This window comes from Chlamydomonas reinhardtii, chromosome 6 (genome assembly GCF_000002595.2).
Source record: "Chlamydomonas reinhardtii strain CC-503 cw92 mt+ chromosome 6, whole genome shotgun sequence".
Classification (NCBI taxonomy): Eukaryota; Viridiplantae; Chlorophyta; class Chlorophyceae; order Chlamydomonadales; family Chlamydomonadaceae; genus Chlamydomonas; species Chlamydomonas reinhardtii.
Genome location: NC_057009.1, coordinates 1,456,281 through 1,479,919, shown reverse-complemented (window position 1 = coordinate 1,479,919; position 23,639 = coordinate 1,456,281). Strand labels below are relative to the sequence as shown.

General features: G+C 66.0%; 4 protein-coding genes across 4 annotated transcripts in view; 2 read left to right on the top strand and 2 right to left on the bottom strand.

Moving 5' to 3' along the window:
- Positions 1–1,275: 1,275 nt before the first annotated feature.
- On the top strand, positions 1,276–15,144 carry CHLRE_06g259500v5 (uncharacterized protein). The gene is made up of 11 exons (XM_001696289.2): positions 1,276–1,673; positions 1,818–1,888; positions 1,984–2,065; positions 2,343–3,234; positions 3,442–3,619; positions 3,826–6,238; positions 6,418–11,630; positions 11,992–12,191; positions 12,547–12,613; positions 12,831–13,260; positions 13,466–15,144. Exons 1-11 carry the CDS (start codon positions 1,380–1,382, stop codon positions 13,559–13,561), a joined length of 9,936 nt encoding a protein of 3,311 aa, XP_001696341.2. The 5' UTR covers positions 1,276–1,379; the 3' UTR covers positions 13,562–15,144.
- A 571-nt stretch (positions 15,145–15,715) lies between these two features.
- CHLRE_06g259476v5 (uncharacterized protein) lies at positions 15,716–18,521 on the top strand. Its single transcript, XM_043062768.1, has 5 exons — positions 15,716–16,350; positions 16,701–16,898; positions 17,200–17,472; positions 17,651–17,774; positions 18,111–18,521. The coding sequence occupies exons 1-5, from the start codon at positions 15,796–15,798 to the stop codon at positions 18,173–18,175; spliced, it is 1,215 nt and encodes a 404-aa protein (XP_042923474.1). The 5' UTR covers positions 15,716–15,795; the 3' UTR covers positions 18,176–18,521.
- Positions 18,522–18,538: 17 nt separating this feature from the next.
- CHLRE_06g259450v5 (uncharacterized protein) lies at positions 18,539–20,915 on the bottom strand. Its single transcript, XM_043062767.1, has 6 exons — positions 20,771–20,915; positions 20,619–20,668; positions 20,050–20,272; positions 19,645–19,830; positions 19,224–19,355; positions 18,539–18,985 (listed from the first exon to the last, which is right to left on the bottom strand). The coding sequence occupies exons 1-6, from the start codon at positions 20,813–20,815 to the stop codon at positions 18,917–18,919; spliced, it is 705 nt and encodes a 234-aa protein (XP_042923473.1). The 5' UTR covers positions 20,816–20,915; the 3' UTR covers positions 18,539–18,916.
- A 148-nt stretch (positions 20,916–21,063) lies between these two features.
- CHLRE_06g259401v5 (uncharacterized protein) overlaps positions 21,064–23,639 on the bottom strand; it is a 6,122-nt gene continuing 3,546 nt past the window's right edge. Inside the window, exons 9-12 of the mRNA XM_043062766.1 lie at positions 22,915–22,963; positions 22,600–22,649; positions 22,261–22,320; positions 21,064–21,935 (exon numbers count right to left, since the gene is read on the bottom strand). Of these exons, the coding sequence (XP_042923472.1) occupies positions 21,825–21,935; positions 22,261–22,320; positions 22,600–22,649; positions 22,915–22,963 (270 nt within the window). The 3' untranslated portion in view covers positions 21,064–21,824. The remainder of the gene's footprint in view (positions 21,936–22,260; positions 22,321–22,599; positions 22,650–22,914; positions 22,964–23,639) is intronic.

The following is a 23,639-nucleotide window of genomic DNA, read 5'->3' as shown; positions in this document are numbered from 1 at the left end:
TGCATGCGCCGCTTGCGAGCGGGATGCGGCACGAGCCGCCCGCCCTGCCAGGAGGCTGGGGCGGGGCGGGGTCTCGCCTGCTCCCCCACCATTCCGTTGGCGCCCGCCTCGGTGCAGCATAGAGGGATGGTCGTGCGGGATATTTCTTGATTTGCTACGGTTATGCTGAGGTGTTTGCACAGGAATAGGGCTAGCAGTCACACGGGTGTTGGTAGCGGTGCTTGGGTGTTAGCGACGGGGAGGTTGCTTGGGCGTGGCGGGAGGAACACGTGCCGGCGTGCGTAACAATTCGGGCGCGGGAGTGGTGAAGACCTTAAACGTGAACGCGCATGACTTGAGACTGGCTAAAAAGTACAAGGATGAGAGAGGGCCGGGCGAGCGGCCATTGCGGCCTAAAATTATGGTTTTGGACTCAGTCAAAAAGCCGGTTTGAGGACGCCAATGGAGAGGGAGTACGGCCCCACTGAACATGGCTGGGTATGGGCGTCTGCGTTTCATCTCAGTCAATACTTGTGTAGGCTGTTTTTATGTGGCACGGGTCGTTTGGGAGCGGTGTCATCTTTTGTTGGCAACAGGGGGCGGCCGGGAGCTGCTGCCCACGGCCTGGCTCTTCGTTTTCCCACCCACCCGCCCAACGAAGAGCAGCTGCATCGGGGGGGTTGGCCGCTGCATGCGCCGCTTGCGAGCGGGATGCGGCACGAGCCGCCCGCCCTGCCAGGAGGCTGGGGCGGGGCGGGGTCTCGCCTGCTCCCCCACCATTCCGTTGGCGCCCGCCTCGGTGCAGCATAGAGGGATGGTCGTGCGGGATATTTCTTGATTTGCTACGGTTATGCTGAGGTGTTTGCACAGGAATAGGGCTAGCAGTCACACGGGTGTTGGTAGCGGTGCTTGGGTGTTAGCGACGGGGAGGTTGCTTGGGCGTGGCGGGAGGAACACGTGCCGGCGTGCGTAACAATTCGGGCGCGGGAGTGGTGAAGACCTTAAACGTGAACGCGCATGACTTGAGACTGGCTAAAAAGTACAAGGATGAGAGAGGGCCGGGCGAGCGGCCATTGCGGCCTAAAATCGTCATGCGCTTGACGCCTGGACAGAGACGACGCTTAACCGGGACACCTGCATGTAGCAAGATGACGTTTCTGTATATGTTTGTGTAGGTTTTGCGCATCAACGAAGCCTGTTTTGGAGGCCCAGGCCAACCCAGTCACCACCTTTCGCCTGCCGTTTTTAGTCCTCCGCTAACGCGAGACACAATTTTTTGCATCTGTATTAAGACTAGAAAATGCCGGCTGCATCGCGGCTCCTTAACGGGCTGCTCAGTTGCAACACGTCGTCTAGACAAGCGCCTCCCCGCTTGGGCACCCAGGAGCAGTGAAGTGGTGATGAGTCCAGCTGCAAATGAAGCAGTCGGCACTGCTGGCTTCGCACACGCGACTGCTGCCCCGCACCTGACCAGGCTAGACACGCAGCAGATTGTGGCTGAGGCCAGGCAGTCAAGGGCAGCTTGCATTGTGCTGGACGCAAGCAATGCCAGCGCAAATCCCGTGAAAGCGAGTCAGAAGTGGCAAAGAAGAGTATTCGGCTGTTTGTGCCGGGCCCCTCGACCGCACAACGACAACGTCGTTCCTGCAGCGAGCTTCGATGGATTATTGCTTGCGGTGACTGCCGATGGCCAGGTAAGAGGAGCCACTTCGGTCGCAGTTAGGGCCCATTACCGCCCCTGCGTCTCGGCCGTGCGCAAACCTCTGCCCTGAACACCACATACGCATCATTTAAATACAAGCACGCCTTGGGTTGACGGGGATGGACTATACCCACAGGCGCTTTCGCCTGAGTCATTCGCGCTGAAGCAGGACAAAGCTTTGCAGCAGACGGTGACCCTCGCCGCCAGGTGCGCGTTGTATATATCCTCCAGACACTGGCTCCTGGTCCCCGGAGAAGGTCTGTTTTTGATGTCGGGCTTCACTTCCATCTTGAATTGCACAGGTTCGCGTTGCTGGGCCAAAGCTACGCTTCGGAGCTGCCACAGGCCCCGACGCTGCTTGGACAACAATGCAGTCGGGTGCTGGTGAGTTAGCACCTGCGGCCACACTTGTCGTTTCCGGGCGAGCAGGCCGTGTCAGCAAGGCGCAGCGGTTGGGTTTGGGTCTGTGGCGGGCCCCACGCGCCCTTCGTGCCTACGTGGCTACGTCTCAGCCCGGTCGGGAAACCCTGTACCCTCTGCCGCCACTGATCACTGATGGAAATATAAACTGTATGTACCACCTCTCTTGAACATTACACCGGTACAAACCCGCATAAGAATCTGCTATTCCGCTTGCCGCCGCCTTCGCATACCCGTGCAGGTGCGGGCTGTGCTGTTTGCTGCCGCCAGCACCGCCGACGTCGCGGCCCTGCGGCCCGCCCGACCCGCCGTGCTGCTGAGCTTTCTGCCGACGTCCAGCCACCCCGCTCTGCTGCTCCCTGCACACCCGCACCCCTACGGCATGGCATTCACGCAAGCGCCGACACTGGCCAGCATTCACGCAAGCGCCAGCAGCTGCCCGCGTGCACTGCTGGCGGCGCCGCGCGCCGCCGCCGACGCCGACGGCGCCGCGCTGCTGGCAGCGCCGCCGCTGCTGGCGGTTAACGGCGTGTACTGCGCCGTCACGGTTCTGCAGATTCCTGGCGACGTGCTTTACCAGAACCCCCGGTCACTGGCTTTCTTTGGTGACCTGACGGGGCAAGACGCCAAGGGGCGCAACCTGGGCATCCTGCTGCTGCAGGCGCTGCTGCAGTGCCGCGAGCAGCAGGGCGGCGGCGGCGGCGGTGGCGGCGGCGCCGCCGCGGCTGATGGATTCAGTGGCGGCGGCAATAGGAGCTCAGTCTGCCAAGGGCAGGCGGGAAGCGACGGCAGCGCCGCCGCTGCCGCCGCCTACGCTCCGCAGCTGCAGCCGCAGCAGCACCAGCGGGGCACGCCGCCGGCGGCTGTAGCAGCCGATGGGCCGCGAGTGGTGGGAGGTGCCGCCGCCGTCGCGTCACAGCGGGCCAACTGGGCCGACGGGGCCGACGGGGCGAGGGCACCAGCAGTGACAGGCCGCCTCCGGGACCTCATTGATACGCTGCGTGCGGGGGAGGAGTTTGAGATTGTGGTGCAAGTGCCTGAGCCCATGAACGACCTGGCGGCGGTGCTTGAGGCCGCCGCCGGCGGCAGCTGCTATGACAGCTGCGGCGGGGCCGCGGCACGGAGGGCGGCAGGTGAGTGCACCAGCGCCCAAGGGGGTTAGCGGGGCCCGGCCGCTGAAGCAATGCCTTGACGACTGAGGGCGGGGCTGCCTGCAATCGGCTTGTGGCTTAGGGTGAGGGCGAAGAGCTGGCATCGTCTGCATACGTGTGTCACCTCCATTGGGCTCGCAGCATGCAGCGATTATTTCCTTACTTGTTGTTTTTGTACGGGTGCGGCAGGCGGCGACGCCAAGCCACACGGTGCCGGCGGCGGCTTGACGGCGGCTGGAGGGGCAGCAGGCGATGGCGGCGTGCGGGGTGTGCCTGCCTCGCTTGCGGCGGCGTATCGGGGCCGTGCGACGGGCGGTGCCAGCGGCGGCTGGCTGGCTGGCTACACGCAGGGTAGCGCGGGGCGTAGGTAAGCCGTGCGTGCCGCCTGCGCTGCTGTCGGTGGCAGCGGGGCAGCGGTGTGGTGTGTCGCTCGGTTGGCACGTGGCTATCCTCTGAGGCATGCGGTGATGCGGGACATCTATGCAGAACCGCGCCCGCACGGTTAACAATGCTGGGTTTTGTGCTTCCTAACACACGGGCAGTAACAACCTATCTATTCATGCCGCTGTGCAGGATGTCTGGGGGCGAGGCGGCGGCTGCTAGCGGCGTACCCAGTTGTGTGTTCCCGGACGCGGAGGAGCGAGCACTGCTTGACGCGCTCCTGCATTCCGAGCAGCCCTGCACGTCCGCGGCTGCGGCTGCCGGCAGCTCCGCCGCCGCCGCTGCCTCCGGCGGCAGCCCGCCTTCCTTACGGCCCGTCGGCGGCCGCCCGCCGTCAAGCGCCGTCAACGTCCGCCGCCGCCGCCAGCAGCCACGCCGCAGCGTCAGCAGCACCATGCCCCCGCCGCCGTTGCTGCTGATGGCGGCGGGTGTGGGGCCGCCGCAGCCGGCAACGCTGGGCGTGCCAAAGCTGCTGGCGGCGCACCTAGATACGGCAGACATTGCAAACGACGGCACGTGGCTGGCATCGGCTGTGGGCATGGGTGGTGGTGGCGCCAGAGGCGGCCGGGGCGCCGGCGGCAGCGGACAGCAGTGGGGCACCAGTACGACGGGGCCAGGCACGGAGCTTGTAGCGCTGGGGTCAGCCGGCGTCGCAGGGGTTCCACGGCCAGGCTCGGCGGGTGCCGGAGGCGGCGGCTGGAGCTCGGGGATGGTCCGTAAGGACCAGCCGCAGCTGCTGCTGCTCCCTTACGAGCAGCTCCACATGCACACGCACGCGCAACCTCAGCAGCACATGCAAGGGTCGCCCCATGTCGGCGGCGGCGGCGGCGGCCACAGCCACAGCCGCGCGCGCAGCACGCCCGCAGCCGGTGGCGGCGTGCGGGGCGTGGAGGCGGGCGAGGCGGCTGTGCTCCAGCAGGGCGTGTGCCTCAGCGGTGTGCCGCCAGCGGCGCCGGCTGCTGGCCGCGACGTGGGGAGCGCCTGGGCGGCTCAGGACGAGGTGGGCGGCGGGCGTGACGCAGATGACGATGCCGTTGACACTGCGGCCGACGCGGCTGCAGCACCAGCCTCGTGTACAGGCGCCGGAGACGGCGGCGGCAGTAGCCTTGAAGGTGGCGGCGTCGCCGCCAACTGCAGCAGCCAGCGGATGCAGCACCTGCAGCTCGGGACACACGAGCTTACGCCGCCGTCAGCAGTCTCAGTGCCCCAGGTGACGGCCACGACGCTCAGCAGCGGCGCCGGCGGCACCGCCAGGGCCAGTAGTCGAGGCGTCAGTGGCGGCGTCATCAGTGGCGGCGGCGCCGGCGGCTCGGCTATTGAACATTCCCTCCACACCGCCACCACCGGCGACACCGCCGGCAGCGGCGCCCTGGCCTTTCCCATACCTCTGTTTGAGCTGACGTCCCTTGCGGACAGCGGACAGGTGGACAGCGGCCAGGTGGACAGCGACGAGGAGTCGAACTGGGCCATCGCCAGCGGCGGCACCGGCCTGCTGGCGGCGCCGCGGCCGCCGTCGGCGCCGCTGCTGCTGCCCACCGAGGCCGCCGCCGCCGCCGCCACGCAGCAAGCAGTGTTGATGCGCCCCGCTCGCGTGGTCCGGCGCACCGCTGGTGGCGGCACGGAGGACACCGACGGCAGTGGCGTCTCATCGACGTCGCTACTGCCACCCGACACGCAACACGAGCAACCTGCTGCAGCTGCAGCTACAGGTACAGCAGCTGCCGGTCATGGTGCTGTGGAGGGCGACAACGACGGCGCCGGCGCGGAGCAGGCGCAGTTGTCGTCGGGTCGTGCACATCGGCCGGCGTCGGCGCCGGCGCGGGATGTGCTGCAGCCGCCGCCCTTGCCGAGGCAGCTGGCGGCGGCGGCAGCGCTTGTGAACGTCAGCATCACTGGTGCAATGGCGCCTAGCAGAGGACTGTCCTCGCCCTCAGATCACCTGTCGCCATTCACGCGGACGTATGCGCCTTCAGAGGGCGGCGGGCCAAGCCCGAGGCCCAGCGGCGCCCGCGCAGCTGACAGTGCCGCCGCCGCCGGTACACAGGGGCCGCCGCGAGCTACTGCTGCCCTGCAGGTGGGGCTTCCCGCAGGCGCGGCGGTCAGCGGCGGCGGTGGCAACGGCGGCACCGGCGCCGCCACTGCCACCGGTGACGATCACAGGGAGGGCCCGGATACCCAAGGCAATACTGCCGGGCCCTCTGTTCATGCGGCATGCGCATATCCAAGCGCCGCAATCATGGGCGGCAGCGCTTGGCCCGCGGCCGCACACAACCGCTGGCGGCGTGCCTCATGCGGCGGCGGCCCACCCCTGGGTCCCAACGGCTCCCCGGGGCCCGGCGGCGGGTCGGCACGCGCTTCTGCCTCCACATCAGCCGCCGCCAGGGGCCGCGGCATATCGGTGGGCGGCGGGCTACTGACGCCGCTGTCGCCGGCGGCGCGGGATGCGGCGCCCGCCAGCGGAGCGTTACAGCGGCTGATGGAGGAGGCGCTGGCGGCGGCGGCGGCGCGGCGGCGGCAGGCGGCGCTGGGGCGGTCCAGCAGCCAGGTGCGCGAGCAGGGCTATGCCTTGTCCTGGATTCTGCTCAGTCACAATAATTGGGAAACCTTTCAAGTTGAAGTAGCTACGGCCGTGAACAGCCAAATCACCATCTACCCAGGATCAAATACCTTGAAGACTTTTACGACATCTATAATCGGTAATGGGTTGCTGCTTTGCGGTCGCAGATGTCCCTCTCGCTGGCGCTGCCGTCGCAGCTGTGTGCGGGCTCCATCCGTGCCGGCTCGGTGGGTATGGCCTCGCCGTGGGACACGCCCATATCGTTTGCGGGTTGCGACAGCTCCAACCCTACTGCTACAGCCCATCTGGCAGCAGCAGTAGCCACGGGCAATACTGCAGCCGACGGCGGCGGCTTGAGCTATGCTATTGTCGGCGGCGGCAGTAGCAACCACACAGGCACGGGTGTAGGCGAGGGTTGGGCGTCGAGCGCAGCCGCGGCGTCGTTGGACCGCGGCAGTAGCGTCAGCGCTGCCGCCGAAGCCGCTGCGTACGCCTTTGGCCTTGTGGACCCGGCCATTGTGAACGGCGGCACGGGCGGCGCAGCAGGCGGCGGCGACCCCCAGCAGGCGTCCACGTGCGGCGGGCGGCGGGTGCACTGCCTGCTGGGTGTCGGCAGCGGCGGCGGCGGCGGCGACAATAGCCGTGGTGACGGCCGCGGCAGCTCCTCGCGCCTGGGTGCACAGGCGGCGCAGCAGCTGCTGCGGCTGGGCAGCGGCGGCTGCCAGCAGCTGCCTCACTCTCACGTGGCGGCGGCGGCCGGCACCAGCACACCACCACCCGCGTCCGCGCTGATGCCTTTTGAGCCGGTGACCGCAGCAGAGGAGCCGCCTCGGCCGCTGGTCACCGGGCAGCCGCTCCGCTGCTGGTCCAGCCTGCCCGCAGAAGGCATCAGCGACCTCGCGGCCCTAGCCGCATCCATGCGCAATGGCGGCGGCGGCGGCGGCGCCAGCGGCGGCGCAGGTGGCGGCGCCGTCATGGCCTCAGCAACCATCAGTGCGCAAACGGTCGTGGGTGCTGACCGCTACGGGCACATTAGCGCGGCCAGCACTACTGCTACTGCTGCTGCTGCTTCCGCTGCAGCGGCGGCGGCGGGTGCAGCAGAGCAGCAGGGCAGCACTGGCGTGGGGTTCATTTCACCCGCCACACCTGCTGACGAGCTCTCCACCAGCTCCGCGGCGGCCATCCTCATGCGTGCAGGCTCCGCCGCCTCCGCGGCGTCGTGTGCAGGCGGCTCCGACGACGCCTCCCTGCCGATGCTGTTCATGACGCCGGGCCTGGCGGCCGCGGCTGCGGCGCCGCCGCCGCCGACACTGCACCAACAGCACCAGCAGCAGGTGCCGCAGGTGCCGCAGGTGCCGCAACAGCAGGCGCCACTGGCGGTGACGGCAGCAGCCGCAGGCCACCCGCTGCTGCTGCCGGCCGCCATCATGGGCCGGGCACCCAGCAGGGGGGCGCTGCTGGGCCGCAGGTCCAGCGGCTACGCGCGCGCGCCGGCGCTCCGCACCATCCCTGACGATGAACGCGTGTGGCCCGGGTCGCATGCCAGCGGGGTCGGCGGCGTCGGCGGCGGCATCGGCGTCGGCGTCGGCGGCGGTGGCGGTGGCGGTGGCGGTGGCGGCCCCGGCAGGGGCGGCGGAAGCAGTGACTCGCTGGGGTGGCTGATCTCTTCCAGCGGCAGCGCGGTGCCCAAGCTGGCGGTGGCGACGCCGTTTATCATCGGCGGCGGCGGCAACGTTGAAGGCGGCGGCGAGCGGGAGGCGGCGTCGGGGTTTGCGTCAGGGCTTACGGAGCACGACCGTGTGGTGCGGGTCATGCTGACGTCGTTGGCGGAGGAGGGCGGCGTTGCAAGCGGTGGAGTGGCTGGAGTGGCTGGAGTGGCTGGAGTGGCTCCGCAGCTGACGCCGTCAGGGCAGGTGTGCAGTGAGCTCTTCGCGGCCGTGGTGGCGGCGGAGGGCGGCGCAGCCGCCGCCGCCACCGCCGCCGCCGCCGCCGCCGCCGCCGCCGCCGCCGCCATGATTGAGGAGCGGTGCATCCAAGGGGCCGCAGCAGCGGCGGACGCGGCAATGGCAGTGACTGCTGCCACTGCTGCCACCGCTGCCCCTGCTGCTGCTGCAGCAGCTGCAGCTGCGTCTGTAGCCATGGTAGGTGTTTCGGACTTTGCAGGCGCTGCTGCGATTGGTGCCGTAGCCGAAGACGCCGCCGGCAGCAGCAGAAGCAGGCCTGTCGGCGGCGCCAGCAGCAGTGGCAGTGCCCGTGCCGGCAACTCAGCGACGCCATCTGTCGGCGGCAAGCCGAGTTCGGAGGTGGGGCAGGAGGTTCGCAGCATCGCGGCGGAGGTGCTGGTGACGGCGCGACGGGCAACGAGTGCCGCCACCGCTGCCGCTGCTGCTGCCCACCGCTCCGACACCGACACCACGACCACTGTGCCGGCGGTGCACCACAACGCGGCTGCTAATGAGCAGCATTTATTCATGTCGACACAGGGCTTGGATCTGTTTGTACGGGCCTCAGAACTCGCAAGTGACGCCGGCAGCGTGGGGCCTGCTGTCGCTGCCGGCGGCCGGGCAAGCGGCAGCGGCCGCCACCGGCTGCTGTCGACTGTCGGCGGAAGCGTCGGCAACAATGAGCATGCCCATCACTCAACCGCCAGCAGTGGCGCGGGTGGAGGCGCGGGCGGCGGCGGCAGCCTGAGATCCGTGCTGCGCCAGCTTGGTAGCCGCGTCGTGGGCGCGATGCGTGGAGGTGTGATGAGTGGTGGCGGCGGCGGTGCCGTCAGCGGCGGTTACGACGGTCAGCAACGGGTGTCGCCCACAGCAGCGTCGGCGCTTCCGACGGGGCCCGCGGCGGCGCAGCATCGGCCCAATGTTCGCTCCGTCGATGCGCCACGAACCTCGCGCTTTGATAATATCAGCTCGGGACGCGCCAGCGGCGGCGGCCCTGCTGTCGCCGATGGCAGCACTGACGGCGGCGGCGCAGCGCCACACTTAGTAGGGACAGCCGCTGCAGCTGCAGCGGCAGTAGCGGTGGCAGCTCTGGCCAACGCGTCACAGCCGCTGCCCATCCCTGCGCGCGGCGCCGCCATATTGCGCATACAAACCTCTCACGGCGGCGGCGGCGGCGGCGGTGATGTGCTGTCAGCCGCCAACGGCGACGACGCCAGCAGTGTCGACCTGGAGCGGGAGCTCCTGTTTGACACCGTCAGCATCCGGGGTGGTGCCGACGGCGATGACACGGCAGGCTTTGGCAGCAGCAACGCCGCGGGGGCCACCTTTACAACTTCCGGCCCCGGCCTGCTGGGCTTTAGCACCAGCGGCGCCGTCGGCGCGGTTGCCGCTGTCCGGCGGCACGACGACGGCGGGTACGATGATGCCGGCGGCGGTGCCGGCGGCGGCAACGCTAGCGGTGGCGAGTACCGCGGCGGTACGCGGACAGACCCGGCCAGCGCCATCGCTAAGGCGCTCTTCGCCTCCGCCGTCGATGACTCCACCGCCGGCGCTGCCAACGCGCGTTTGGTGATGAGCTCGGGCGGCCTGGCCCGCCAGGTGCTGCCCGGCCGCGGCCGCGCCGTCGTCAGCAGCGTCCAGCCGGTAGCAGCCGTCCACCTGCTGGCACCAGACCCGCCGTCCCCGCCGCCGCCGCCGCCAGCGCCGACGCCGACCTTCTCCCACATGTCCACGGCACAGACGCCGACGTCAACCATGATGGGCGGCCGGATCTTCATAAGGTCGTCGTACGGCGCCGCACGTGTCCGTACATCAATCGACTACGACGCCGCCATGGCGGCGGCGGCCGCCACCGCTGGTGCCAATGGCGGCGGCAGCAGTTTGTACGGCGGCGACAGCGCCAAACGGTCTCAGCGCTGTGCGAGCACGTCCCACTGGCAGGAGGGCCGTGGCATGCTGGCAGGGACAGCGGCGGCGGCACTGCTGGCCGGTGCCGGCAGCAACAGCGGCAGTGGCGGCGGCGGTATGGTGGCTGCCTCCGTACTTGGATCGGTATCGGGCCTGCAGCAGAGCGTTGAGGGCCGCGGCGTGGCCGTCGCGCCAGCCGCCAGCCGCGGTGGAGGCAGTAGCGTGGGGTGCTACAGCCCCAGCAGCGGTGGCGGCGGCGGCATGCGGCCGCAGACCTCCACGCACAGCTACTACCCTACGGCGGCAAGCCCACACGGCAACAGCGGTTACAGCCACGGCAGTTGGGCGGCAACTGACACCGGAATAAGCCTGTACGGCACTGGCGGCGCAGCCGGAGGCATCGGTGGTGGTGGCGGCGGCAGCGGCAGCGGCAGTGGCGGCGGCTTCGTCAGCGGCGTCCGCGGCGGTGCGCGGCCGCACAGCTCCCGGCGCCGCCTGGTGAACACGTCGGACCGTCTGCGCATGCTTGTGACGTCCCTTACCCAGATCCAACAGCAGCAGCAACAGCAGCAGCACATGCTGATGACGCAGCAGCTGCACACACTCCAGGCCGCACGTGCAAGCACCACCGCTGTGGCCGCGCTCGCCACGCAGACGCCGCTGCACACGCTCGGCGGCAGCCGCCGCCGCGCCGCCAGCGGCACCGTCGCCGTGGCGGCTGCGCTGCCAGCAGTGATGCCGCAGCCGCCGTCTACGTCCGGCACGCCAATGCTGCTGCTTTCGTCGGCTACTGCGACTGGCGAAAGCGTAGCGAACAGCACAGCAGGCGGCGCCCATGCGAGCAGTCACGGCGGCATTGTCATTGGCGGCGGCGGCGGCGGCTTCGGCTCCGGCATTGCACATGCCGCCGCCGCCGGCAGCGGCAGCGGGTTGTGCTGCAGCATTGGCGAGACGTCTGCTGCTGTGCCGGCGCCAGCGGCGGTGGGTGGCGCGGCGGCTGGGCTGCCGGCGCCGGCGCCTGCAGACGATGTTGGGGACCACTTGCCGGCGGCCCGGATGGTGGCCGTATCCGCCCGCGAAGCCAGCAGTAGCACGGTGGCTGCCCAGCCCTCGTCTGTGGGCCTGGGGCCGGTCCTTGATCGCTTCTCGGCAGCCACTGCTGTCGGCTCGCACGCGCCCTGGCAAAGCCAAGTCTTCTCCGCCCCGCCGCCGACTGCTGAGCGCGCGACGGCGGCAGCGGAGCGGCAGGGCTCGGCGGCGCAGCAGGTGATGGCACCGCCACCGCCGCCGCCGCCACCGCCGCCACCGCCGCGACGCGTGTGGCACAAGGTGCATGTGGTGCTGAGTTCCGCCGAGGGCGCGGCCGCGGCGGAGCGGGGCGGCCAGCAGGGTGGCGGTGACGATGACGGCGGCGGCGCGCTGACGCTGACGGTGACCCAGATCGACGTGACGGAGCAGGTGGAGGCGCAGGCGCGGCTGGCCAAGCTGCTGGAGCAGGAGCACAAGGTGCTGGAGGGCATATTCCCGAGGTGCGTGCGTGTGCGTGTGTGTGTGTGTGTGTGTGTGTGTGTGTGTGTGTGTGTGTGTGTGTGTGTCTGCGTGTGTGTGTGTGTGTGTGTGTGTGTGTTTGTGTGCTCGTGTGAACCCCGCTCCCGTGTTTCATGGTTCCGGCGGGGCCTCGCGGCTGTGCTCGGGTGTGATGGATGGGCCGCGGACTGTCCTATCTCGGGGCTTTCACCGGCACTGGTGACACCGGCAGTCCGGGAGATGCAACCTGCGTGCTGCTCCTGTTAGTTGCCGCTGCTGCCCACCACACCACCCCGTGACGACAATGATGTTGTCAATCAACTGATGACCGCCGCTACATGCACGCGCCGCCGCCGAGTGCAGGCACGTGATTGAGTTCATGACGCTGAGTCAGCTCCAGGAGGCGGCGGCGGCGCTGGCGGCGGAGGAGGCGGCGGCGGCGGCCGGTGGCGGCGCGGCTGGCAGCAGCAGTCTGTTCACCTTCAAGGCGGGCAGCGTGGAGCGCATGGCCTCGCTGGCCACGTGGCACGAGGGCGTCACCATCCTGTTTGCAGACATTGTCGGTGAGTGGGTGGTGCAGCGTCGATGAATGTGTTAAGGAGCACATGGAAAACAACGCGCAAAGACAGCCACGTGTGTGTGTGTGTGTGTGTGTGTGTGTGTGTGTGTGTGTGTGTGTGTGTGTGTGTGTGTGTGTGTCCGAGGCCGGATGGCCTGGTGTGCTGAGTTGGGCAGGAGCACAGCTTGGTGGCAGGCGGCGGGGCGGGGGCCATCGGGATCTTAGCTGGATGGCCACGTGTGCCGTTGCCGCGTATTGGGTCTGTGCGGCGTGCGCCCATACCGTAATGCGTTCGCCACGTACCCGCAACTCCCTCTGCCTAATGCATGCCCCACCTGCGCCCTCGCCTGTGACCACAGGCTTCACCACCATGTGCCAGACCACGCCGCCTCTGACAGTCATGGCGTTCCTGAACCAGCTGTACAGGTGAGAGAGTGCGGCGGCGGGGCTGGGACCGCTATAGGGTTGCGGCACATTGCGCGCGACACCTATCGCTGACGCTCATGCATGCAACTGTTGTCGAAAACGCGGCTGCTCACTTCAAAACGCTCTGCCCAATCACTGCGTCAACGATTCTCAACATGCATGGTTGCCTTATTTCATGCGGTGCTGTGATCCCCATACATCTTGCCCTTGACCGCAGCCGCTTTGACGCCATGATTGACATCTACAAGGTGTACAAGGTGGAGACCATTGGCGACTGCTACATGGTGGCGGGCGGGCTGGTCGCTTATGACGATGACGGCTACAAGTCCGTCATCTCGGGCGGCGAGGACCCGCTGCACGCCGTGCGCGTGATGGAGTTTGCAAAGGCAATGCAGCGCGCGGCGCGCGGCGTGCGCCGTCCCACAAGTGGTGAGCCGGTGCAGATGCGCATCGGCCTGCACAGCGGCCCCGTGACCAGCGGCGTCGTGGGCGACCGCATGCCGCGCTTCTGCCTGTTTGGCGACACCGTCAACACCGCGAGCCGCATGGAGTCCACGTGCCGCCCAGGCAGCATCCACGTCTCCGCGCCCACCCAGGCGCGGCTGCCGAACGAGCCGTGGCGCGACCGCGGCATGACGGAGGTGAAGGTGAGCGGTTTGCCCTGCGCGCGCGCGCGCACGCACACCACACGCACGCACGCACACGCGCACACACACGTTTACAGTTTAAAACAGATTCATATGCACACGCGCGTGTTTTCGTTTTCCCAACATACACAGTCAGACTCAGGCTCCCCCACCAGTTCGCCCTCTGCCCCGCCGCGCTTGCCGCCGCCTGCCGCCGCCTCTGCAGGGCAAGGGCCTGATGCGGACGTGGGAGTGGGCCGGCGACATGGACGCCCCGTTTGATGGCGACCAGCTGCAGCGCGTCATCGGTGTCTACCTGTGATATGGTGTGGGTTGGTTGTAAGCTGCCAAAAGCAAAAGTGTTGGCACACACAGAATGAATGTTGCCGAGGCCCAACTCGGGTCCACCAAACCCTGCGCGTGTTGCTGCAATCCCCCCCCCCAGTCGAAGGGCTGGCAACTCCGAGCAGTAATGCTGTTTGTTTTTGAGCGGCGTGCAACCCTACCGCGTTTGTTTGTGTATGCCCGTTCATTGTCTGTGCATTGTGGGGCGGCCCCATGCGCGGCGGATACCATTACGCGCTCCTGCTATGTGCCTGCAGTCTGCGTGAGGTCAAGTAATCAAATCTTATCCGTCCCGAAATGGAGGCGCCAGCACTGATGCAAATAGATTGCACGGTATGTGCTTGCTTGTGTGCACAGCATACATGTTCTTGATTGAATAATGGGGTTGCAAACCATGCTAGGGCAAGGTGGAAGGAAGAGGGTTTGTGTGCTGTTCGATGGGTTACGCCGTGTGCACGCAGCAGTGTCGCAGACTCTATTGCATGAAACAAAGTTTTTCTTGTATGTGGAAACGGTATGGTGCTGAGTATCGGGAGTTCGCGTAGGTAACGCCGCACACACACGCACACGCACACGCATGCACGCACGCACGCGCACATTTCATCACTATCGTCTTGAATTCGGACGCCACGCCTAGGTAGGGGTGCAGTGTGATGAGTCATACGGTAGATTAATCTGTTGTCTGCAGGAAAGCGCTGATTAGCGCTGCGCAGGTGCTGTCCAGGCATGCTGACACATGCGCGCCATGGCCGCACGACGGCATGCGCACGCTGCTGGTGGTCTCCATGTGCAGGTCCTACAAATAAAACTCTGTTCAATGCACATCCAGCACATGGCCGTTTCGGTGGCTGCGCACACGCACGCATCCGCATTGAGTTCCAGGTAGCTGGAAGCTGATTATTGGATCAGGTTGAGGGGCAAGTAAGCATGCTGTATGTCGCTTGCTGACAGCGCGCGGTAACTGTATTGTTGGGAGGGACCTTGCTGAGACTTGCGGTACTTGAAACGCAAGCGAGGGATGTGGAGTCCCGGCAATTATATCATCTACTGCCTACCTAATAATACTGCAGACCTGCAGTAGGAGCTGAATGCGCTTTATGAAATTCATTGCGCCAATTATACTGGGGCGCTGTGCTGTTGTTGTGGGTGCTGCGATGTAGTGCATGGGGAATCACAGTGCTTCTGTCTGGCGTGGACACGCGTGTCGTACGATCACTGGGGGGGGGGCGGCTGGATGGTCCTCATTTTCATTTGCTTTTATGACTTGATGAGGCTTATCTTGCAGTACAGAGAACGGAGACCCCTGGACAAGACATGGAAACGGCAGAGTTAGTTGGTGAGGGCGTGGTGTGGGCATGAGCCAGACAGCAGTGCGCGGGCGACAGGCTGGGTTCGGAGAGGGAAGGGCCAAGAGTGCCACATGACCACTGCTTGATTGCGAGGAGGAAGTAGAAAAGCAGAGGCAGGTTTCAAGAATGTCTGCATTGACAACGAAGGCGGTTGGGTCGCGCTTGGGTCACAGGTCATCGGCCTTGAGTGTGATTGTAATAGAACGCGCTTCTTCTTCCTACCTTTCCCTGCTGTTGTACATTACTCTCTACCCCATACACGCACACACATGTTCCCCTCATCAATACTGGCGGTGCCCCTCCGCCGGCAACCGGCGGGGCGGTCGCGGGCTGCAGCCGCAGCGGCCGCGGGCTGTAGCAGCGGTGGTAGTAGCAGCAGCCTGCTGCTACGCGCGCCACTGCTGCAGCTGACGTCAGCCTTCAGCAGCAGCCCCCAGCAGCAGGCAACCTGCACCGCTATGGGCCAAACCAGCAGCAGCAGTGGCGGTGCAAGTAGTGCTGCCGTGGCTGCTGTGCCCTGTTGCGCTGAAAGGCGGCGGCTGGCTCGCAACAGCGGCCGCGCCGCCATCGCGCAGAGGCTTGTGGTCATCCGGCGGTGCAGCAGCGGCAGTGGCGGCGGCGATGACGGCGGCGGCAGCAGTCAGCACCAACAGCCCGAACGCGGACATGAACCCGACGACTTCACAGTGGGTCGGGTGTGGGGTCGGGTCGGGTCGGCTCCGGTCGCCGGGTCGGGTTCGGTTGAATCGGGTCCGGAGTCGGTGGTGTCACAAAATCATGTCACACCCTGCCTGTGCCCGCGACCGGGAATGAAGCTCTGCCCGGCATGACCCCCAGGCAGCTCCGAATCCTTGTTTCATGCATGCCACGCAGTCTGCGTCATGACAGTAGCGTGCCGCTCTCCTGCTGCCAACCCCCGCAGCCGCCCACGCAAGGCACGCCGCTCTTCAACCACACATACCCGCACCCCCAGCAGCCACCCCCAAGCCCTCCGCCGGCTGCACCTGGCAGCACGTCGCCACCTGCTGATGACAAAGACAGCAGCAGCAGCAGTAGCAGCAGCAGTAGCAGCAGCGGCAGCGGTGGCGGCAGCGGCAGCGGCAGCAGCGGCAGCAGCAGCAGCAGCGGCAGCGGCGGCGGCGGCGGCGGCGACGCCGCCGCCCCACCACAGGAGCCCGGTCAGCGGCAGCCGAACTCATCACCGGCTGCGGCTGCTGCTCGCAAGCGGCCAACGGGGCGTGCGGCGGCGGCTGCGGCGGCGGCGGGCACGACTGCTGCCGCCGCTGCAGCGCGGGCGACAGCAAAGGGGAGCGATGCAGCGCACGAAGCCATAAGAGGTGGAGCCGGAACAGGAGACCATAAAGAGGCGGACCAGCAGCTGCAGCACCAGCAGCAGCGGCGGCAGGCGGCGGAGGCGGCGGGTGCAGTCCCGGCGCCTGCGCCGATCTCGCGCTCGCGGCGCCGGCAGCACAAAATGGTTGGTTGATTGGCGCCTATAGCGGTTGGTTGCTGCTGGCTTGCAGGGCAGCAGGGCAGGGCGGGTGAGCAGGCAGTAATGTGCGTAGCGCGAGACAGACTAGCCGGAAGCACGCACGGCGGCGTAGCTGACCCTCCTGCCTGCACCCGCTCCCGCCGGCGGCCGCCCACGCACTAGCAAGCTCGCTGTTGAATGTGCGTGTGCGTGAGATGTGTGCTCACAGCTGGGTTGCTTGTGTGGTGGGTATCCAAAAACAGGCAGCCAAACACGATGGCGTGCCGCCCGCGCAGGTGGCGGGGGCGGCGCTGTCAGATGGTGGCCGCGGCACCGCCGCCCACGCGGACGCCGCCGCCCCGGATGAGAGGAGTGCGGTGGGCCGGGCCCGTGTGGCCCGTGCGCCCAAGCCCCCTCCTCCCAGGTGGCGGCGGCCGGGGGCGGAGGCGGCTGAAGAGCAGCCGCCTCTGTTCCAGGAGCTGTTCCCGCAGCCGGTGGGTGTGTGCGTGAAGCGGCTTGCTTGTGAATGGCACGCACAGTGCATGCGGCACGTCCATCTGTATGTGTGAATACGGTACCGGCATATGGCGGGGCGGACCCGTGCACCGTGCCGGCCTACGGGCGGACGAGCTCAGCTCAGCTAAGGGCTGCGCAGATGGACGGATGTCATGCATGCTTCGGGTGTTGCATCCGCGTTGCATTGGATGCCGCCGGTCAGTCAACACGTATTCCCGGCCTTGTTCAATACACCCCTCCGCTGCACTTGTCCTCGACGCTCCTCTCGGGCCATCGCAGTTTGAGGTGACCTGCCGCGGCCGCCCGGGTGTGTTTGACCCGGCCGCGTTCACCGTGCTGTGCCGCTGCGACGAGTGCGCCGGGCCGCAACAGCCGCAGGTGCAGCAGCAGCAGCAGCAGCAGCAGGAGCAGGAGCTGCCGGTGGAGCAGCGGCAGCAGGGGGGGCAGGGCGAGGAGCAGCAGGTGCCGGGTGGCGACCGCGGCCGCGCCGTGCTGCTGACGCCCAATGGGTGGGAGGCGCACTGCGGCTCCAGGAACAAGAAGTGGCACCAGGCACGTGTGTGTGTGTGTGTGTGTGTGTGCGTAGTGTGTGTGTGTGTGTGTGTGTGTGTGTGTGTGTGTGTGCGCGCGTGCGTGCGTGGTGTGTACGTGCATCATCTCCTAACTCTGGACTTCGACCCTGCCAAGCAAGGCATGCATCCATCCATGCATTTATCCCCGCCCCATGCAGTCGGTGGTGATTGTGCCCGGCGGCGGTGTGCCGGAGCTGCCTGCCGGGCAGAAGCCGCTTAGCATCCTGACCTTCCTGACGCGCCGCTGCCTGCGAGTGGGTGTACACGCCACCGCCGCACCGGGTGCGTGGGGGATGTATGCAGGTGGGGCTGGAGAGGGGGGGCAGTGCGGGGCTGCAGTGCTGTTAGACAGCTGCTGGCTGGCTACGACATACGGTATAGCTGGTAGCAATCGCGCCAGCATTGTGGCTGCGGGGTCACGCGTGTTTAACTACCGCTAGCTAGCTGGGGGGTGCATGTACCGTATGCTGTCTGGGAGATTTGGGGCCGTGGCGGCTGGAGTGAGGTCGGGAGCGGGCGCGGAGTGCACCGTGTTAGTTGCGCGTGTGCAGGCACGTGTGCAGGCACCAGTGACCACACTTGCTTGCCTGCCACACTCCATCCGCTGCAACACCACAGGCGCCATGTACCTGACGTGGCTGGACGAGCAGCAGCAGCCACAGCCGCCACGGCGGCGGCGCTAGCTAACGAGCAGTTGGGCAGTAGCGCTTGTGGACAATAATAGCATGAGCAATATCATAGGCGTGGTGTGTGGGCAACTGTGCCATACGGAGCAAGCGAGCCGCCGAGCCCGCAACACTGTGCAGCCATTGCTATGAACCACGAGTTTCCTACTGAGTGTTGATTGCTGTCGAATGTCGATGGCTCTTGTTTACTTTCAACCCGTTTGCAGTGCCATACCGCGCATGTGTGTGCATTGATGTTGGGTTGTGTGTCTCTGTGTGTGTCTGTGCGTGTGTGTGCCGTTGCCGTACATTGGCACATTGGACAAGGCGTCTGCTGAGGGCCTGCTGACGACCCCATGCCAAAGCTCACGAGTGACAAGTAAGCCAGTTGTGTTACAGCCAGTCACCCGACGGCACATGCAGCATGTGAGCCAGTGCACACCAGACTTCCGCTGCGCGCTGTGGAACAAATTGTAAAACACACGAGCACGTCCATGCCCTTGCTGCCCGTCCTTCCGCCCTTCTCATCATCTTCTTCCTTGTCGTCCTCATCTTCCCGTTCCCCTGCCGGCACCTCACACAATGGCACACCGCAAGCAACCCTCCAGTCCGGGCCTCGCACTCAGCCATGTGATGCTTGACCCCCCCCCTCCCGCGTCTGCTCCTGCTGCTGCTGCTGCTCCAGCTGCTCCTACTTCTCCTGCTCCCCCCGCTGCTCCTGCTCCTACTTCTCCTGCTCCTGCCCCGCTCCTGCACCGCTCACGCAGCCGCCGCCTTGGCCCGCTCCACGCGGAAGGCCTGCGCCTCGTCCAGCAGCGGTGCCGGCAGCTGCAGCAGGCAGGGAAAGGGGACAGGGGACAGGGAAAGGGGAAAGGGGAGGCAGGAGGGCGTAGGGACAGTGAGGAGTAGGCCAGTGCCGCAGCAGAAGCCACACAGCATGCACACCACTCGCACGTGTTGACACACCGCACACAGCAGGGCCACACTCGTTTCGTTCTTAACACACACACACACACACACACACACACACACACAAATACATGCACACGCACACGCACGGCCACACCTTGCCCAGGAAGCCGCTGATGGCTGCCTCCGCGTCCGCCGCCGCCTCGGGTCCGGCCTGCGCCTCGGGCCGGATGGTGCGGCCGCTGATGGTGAGCACCCGGCCCAGAGCCGCGTACACGGCGTCAGCGGCCTAGGAGGGAGGCAAGGGCAGGGAGGGAAGGAGGCATGGGTGTGCGATGGGACAGTGTTAAGGCAGGTTGGTGAAGTCCCGTGAGGTGCAGCTGATCCCCAAACCCCAGTAGATGGCAAACAATTTTGGCAAACAAGGGGAGGGTGTACATCATGTGCACTGCAGCTCCACCGACGAGCTCCGCCCTCTATGTGACTATCTCACGCGTCGTCTGGCCCGGCGCACTCCCCTCACTCCTTGCGCCACTCCTTCTCCTCGCGCCCGTCCCTCATTGGAGTGTCGCACTCACCCCCGCGCCGCCCGCCTTGCCGCCGTACATCTCCCCCAGCGTCTCCTCCTTGTCCGCCGCGCCCGTGACCGCCGCCACCGCCACCGGCGCCGCCTCCGCCACGGCGCGCAGGCGCTTGGCGAAGGACGGCCACAGGGCGCGCGCGCGGAAGCGCTCCTCGCTGTCCTCGGGAGTGGCAGCCAGGGCCTGTGGGAATGGGTCCGGGGAATGGGTCCGGGGTTTGTGTCCGGTACCATATACTGCGTGAGGTGCACGGCTCCCGGTTGTCCGCCTTCCGATGCGCCCACAACAAATGACAAGTACCAGTATTCCTGAGGCGGACAGCTGTAGGGCCAACATACATGTGTCCATGAACGACCCCACCAACGCAGGCGCGGCCAATGCCGCGTGTCCCGGACTGCCCACCTCGATCTCCTTGAGTGTGCTGCGCGCGTCCATCAGGATCACCACCGCCTCCTGCAGCCCCACCTCCGGCCGCGTGTAGCCGCGGAGGAAGTCCGTGACCGGGTCGGCGGCGGCGGCGGGCAGCGGCGCAGCCAGCAGCGAGGTGGCGGCGGCGGCGCCCGCGGCCGCCAGCGAGGAGAGCAGCAGCGAGCGGCGGGGCACGTCGGCGGCCGCGGGGGCCTCCCTGCTGGAAGAGGTGGCGCGTGACACCACGTGGCGTGGCGAGATGAGGGTGGGTGACATGTGTGAGGCCGTGATGTGAGATTTGTATCTTCACAAGCAGTCGTGGCGAGCCTCACCCGCTGATTTCGTATCCCTGAGCCATCTAGCTGTGTCCGACGCCTTCGACGCCAACGACGGGAGCGGCTTTTCCCCTGGCTTTTCCAAGGCCAGCTCACAGCGCCAGCCCGGGCAACCCGCTGCCCCTCACTGTGGCTCACCCTCCCGAGCGGCGACAGAATACCGAGCTGTGATCGTGAGCTGTCTGGAGACAGCCAACCCCCACCCCAGCGCCCCCCGCCATGGCACACCTGTGGACCGCCTTTACTACGACGGCCGAGCCACGGCTGGCGCCGAAAGCCTGCGAAGAGCATACCACAGGTGTGACTGAACAAGCGCTGAAGCGCAAATTTTGTGGCAGCGAACCCAGCGATGACCAGCAAGGCAACATCCGCTTGCACACCTTGCGAGTAGTGCTCGTCGAGATCGACTTCCTTGCACACTGCATTTTGACTGGTGAACCGAGATCGCTGCGAAAGTAGCTGTTTTGGGCTAAGTATTAGGTATCGGTGTTTGACTTGCAGGCTTGCGCGAAGAAGAGTGAGTGCACGAATGTGAGCATATACAAGCTATGCACCAGAGCTCAGAATGTGGATGACATGCGTCCTCCCCTGCACACTCTGGCCCGCCATTACCCTGCTCCCCCACCCCGTGCATTCCTCGAAGGACCGCTGAAGGAGACTGAAGGAGACCGCTGAAGGACGACGCTTAAACGCGCGCCTTCACCACCTGATCGCAGAGGATCGCAGACATACACGAGCGGGGTGAGCCCACGCGCCTGGCTTGCGTTGGTGTGTTGGGCATCGTCAGGCCCTCATGCGCAACTGGCACGCATGCCCGCCTCGGCGCAAACGCGGGTTACCGCTTGACGCCAATAGGCGTTCTCGTCACTCGTCAGCCTTCTCGTGGCGCCCCCCCGTCATTTTCATCAAATTCGCAAACCTGCATGGGCCCCACACATCGCTTCAATCCTAGATGCATGCGATGCTCTCAATCCGCATTCCGCAGTGTGCCCGCAGTCTCGCACACCTCGCCACTCGCCACACTTCGCCACCCACACCCGCAGAGCCGTAGCTCTCCAGGCATGCTGAGTTCCCGAAATCCCGTAATCCGTCTGGGGCACCTGCTGAAATTCCTGTCTACCCCTGTGCACCGCTGTACCATACAGCACACACTGACACGCATACCGTACTCCACAAGCGCGTGGCTCCAGTCCCCTTCGCATCCTGCTCCAAGCACCGCCGCCGCCGCAGCCCACCCATGTGCACACGCCTCTCACTCCTCTACCCTACCTTTCTCTGCTCTCGTTGCTACCTGCCCTGCTCCGACACAATCCAGAACACTACATCGCGGCGCACCACGACCAGTACCAGCACGCTGCATCCGCACACACATGTGCCTTCTCAATTCATCATCCCAAGCATCCCGCGCAAGTGTACACTTCGTGTGTATTCATTTCACTTCTTGATCGCCACCACGGTCTTGTGTCGCGGCGTGCTCTCGCGAGTGACCACCTCGGCAAAGCCCGCCTCGCGCAGCGCCCCGGGCATGTCCAAGGCAATGTACTCCTGTGCATGGGTTTGAGAGGGCATCATGGGTTGACAGGTGGATGGGTGCGTGGGTGCGTGGCGGAGGGTAATCAATTCCAGTCGCGAGAGGCCAGTCGCAGGCAGGAAGGGTGAGGGCAGGAAGCGGGGGCTGGGCGGAATCGGAGTCGAAGCATGGCGTTGTGTGTGTTGCAAATGCCGCCCATATGCCACTGCGCCCTGTTCTCGAGGGCAACACCAACACGAGCGCACTGAGAGACGCCGCCGCACGCAGATGGATGAACAAACACAAACACGTGCTGCCACGCGCACACACACTACCACACACACACTCTACCACACACACCTGTAGCCAAGGCTCGGTGGACTTGAAGGCGGTGTAGGCGAAGGGGTTGCCAAAGATGCGCTGTGGCGGTATGGGTGTAGGTGTGGGGTGGAGGGAAGGGGGTAATGCTAGAGTTGCGAGGCAGGGGTCGGCCACACGCCGCTGTATGGCGGGGCCGATGTGCAGTGCGGAGGTGCGGTGTGGAGACAGGTGCCTCCCTCTGGAGCCGTGCGTCGCATGCAGCCTTGCGAGCCGACAAACACAGACACACAGACACAAGCTCTGTACAACATGCGCACACACACGCAACACCGTGCGCCACACGCAATCTTGCAAACATATACACACACATGTGCGCACCTGGAACACCGCGGACTCGGGGTTCATCTCCATAATGCACATGGCGCCGCCTGTGGGTGGGTGTGCATGTGCGCGTGCGTGTCAGACTTATGGGTGTGGGTGCATGGTGGGCGTGGGTGCATGGGTGTCTCTGCTAGGTTTGCAGATGCGTATAAACAGTCCGCCGTGACGAAGTAAGGGATGGGTAACGGTGCAAGACGAGCGGCGACGCGGCACCAGTGACCGGCGCCGCACGCGAGCACCTCCAGACCCCCGGTCCACCAGACCCGTGGGCTCCTCCCGTACGTCCGTACGACCGCCGGTTCCGGGACTCACCGGGCCGCAGGATGCGGAAGGCCTCCTTCATGATGGCCTTGGTGGCGGCCTGTGCATGAGGGGGGGGGCGTGTGTGCGTGCGAGGAATGTGTACGGTGGCATGTCAAAGGTGGCATGTCGTTGGTGGCATGCCAATGGTGAAGAAGCACCCGTGGAGGTGTGTCCTTGGATGAGGACTGACGCGTGCAATTCTGTTCGATCAGCACTCATACACCTGAGCCTAACGATGAGCAGTAATGGACCCCACCGGGTCTGCGCTTTTCCCGCATGTCGCTTACGTTATGCACAACACGGACTCATGTCCTCAACCGGCCTGCCCCCGACTCGCCTGCCTGCCAGCCTTTGCCCCTACCCCACCCAACACCCCTGGGCTACTGCCTCCCCGCGGCCCGCGGCCCTCGCCTTTCCCACCCTCCCTCCCAAACACACGGAGCCCTCTAAACTGCCACACATACGCCCCCGTCGTGGGTTTTGCTTGTCGCGTCCGCGTGCCTGTCCCGTGCTGTTGTGCGCGCCACCGAGCCCGGGCGGCGACATTTATCGCCGGCGTCGCTCGCCCTGCTGCTCCACGACGTTTCGACCCACATCCTTGCAACCAACACCTCCGCCTGTGCTCCGCTCGTTTTCGTTGGTTTTGGTTTAGTTTGGGCTGGTATTCACAGCCCCCCTGCAGCCCCCCCCCCCCCGCCCACCTGCGGCAGCTCGTGGGCCACCAGGCACATGGA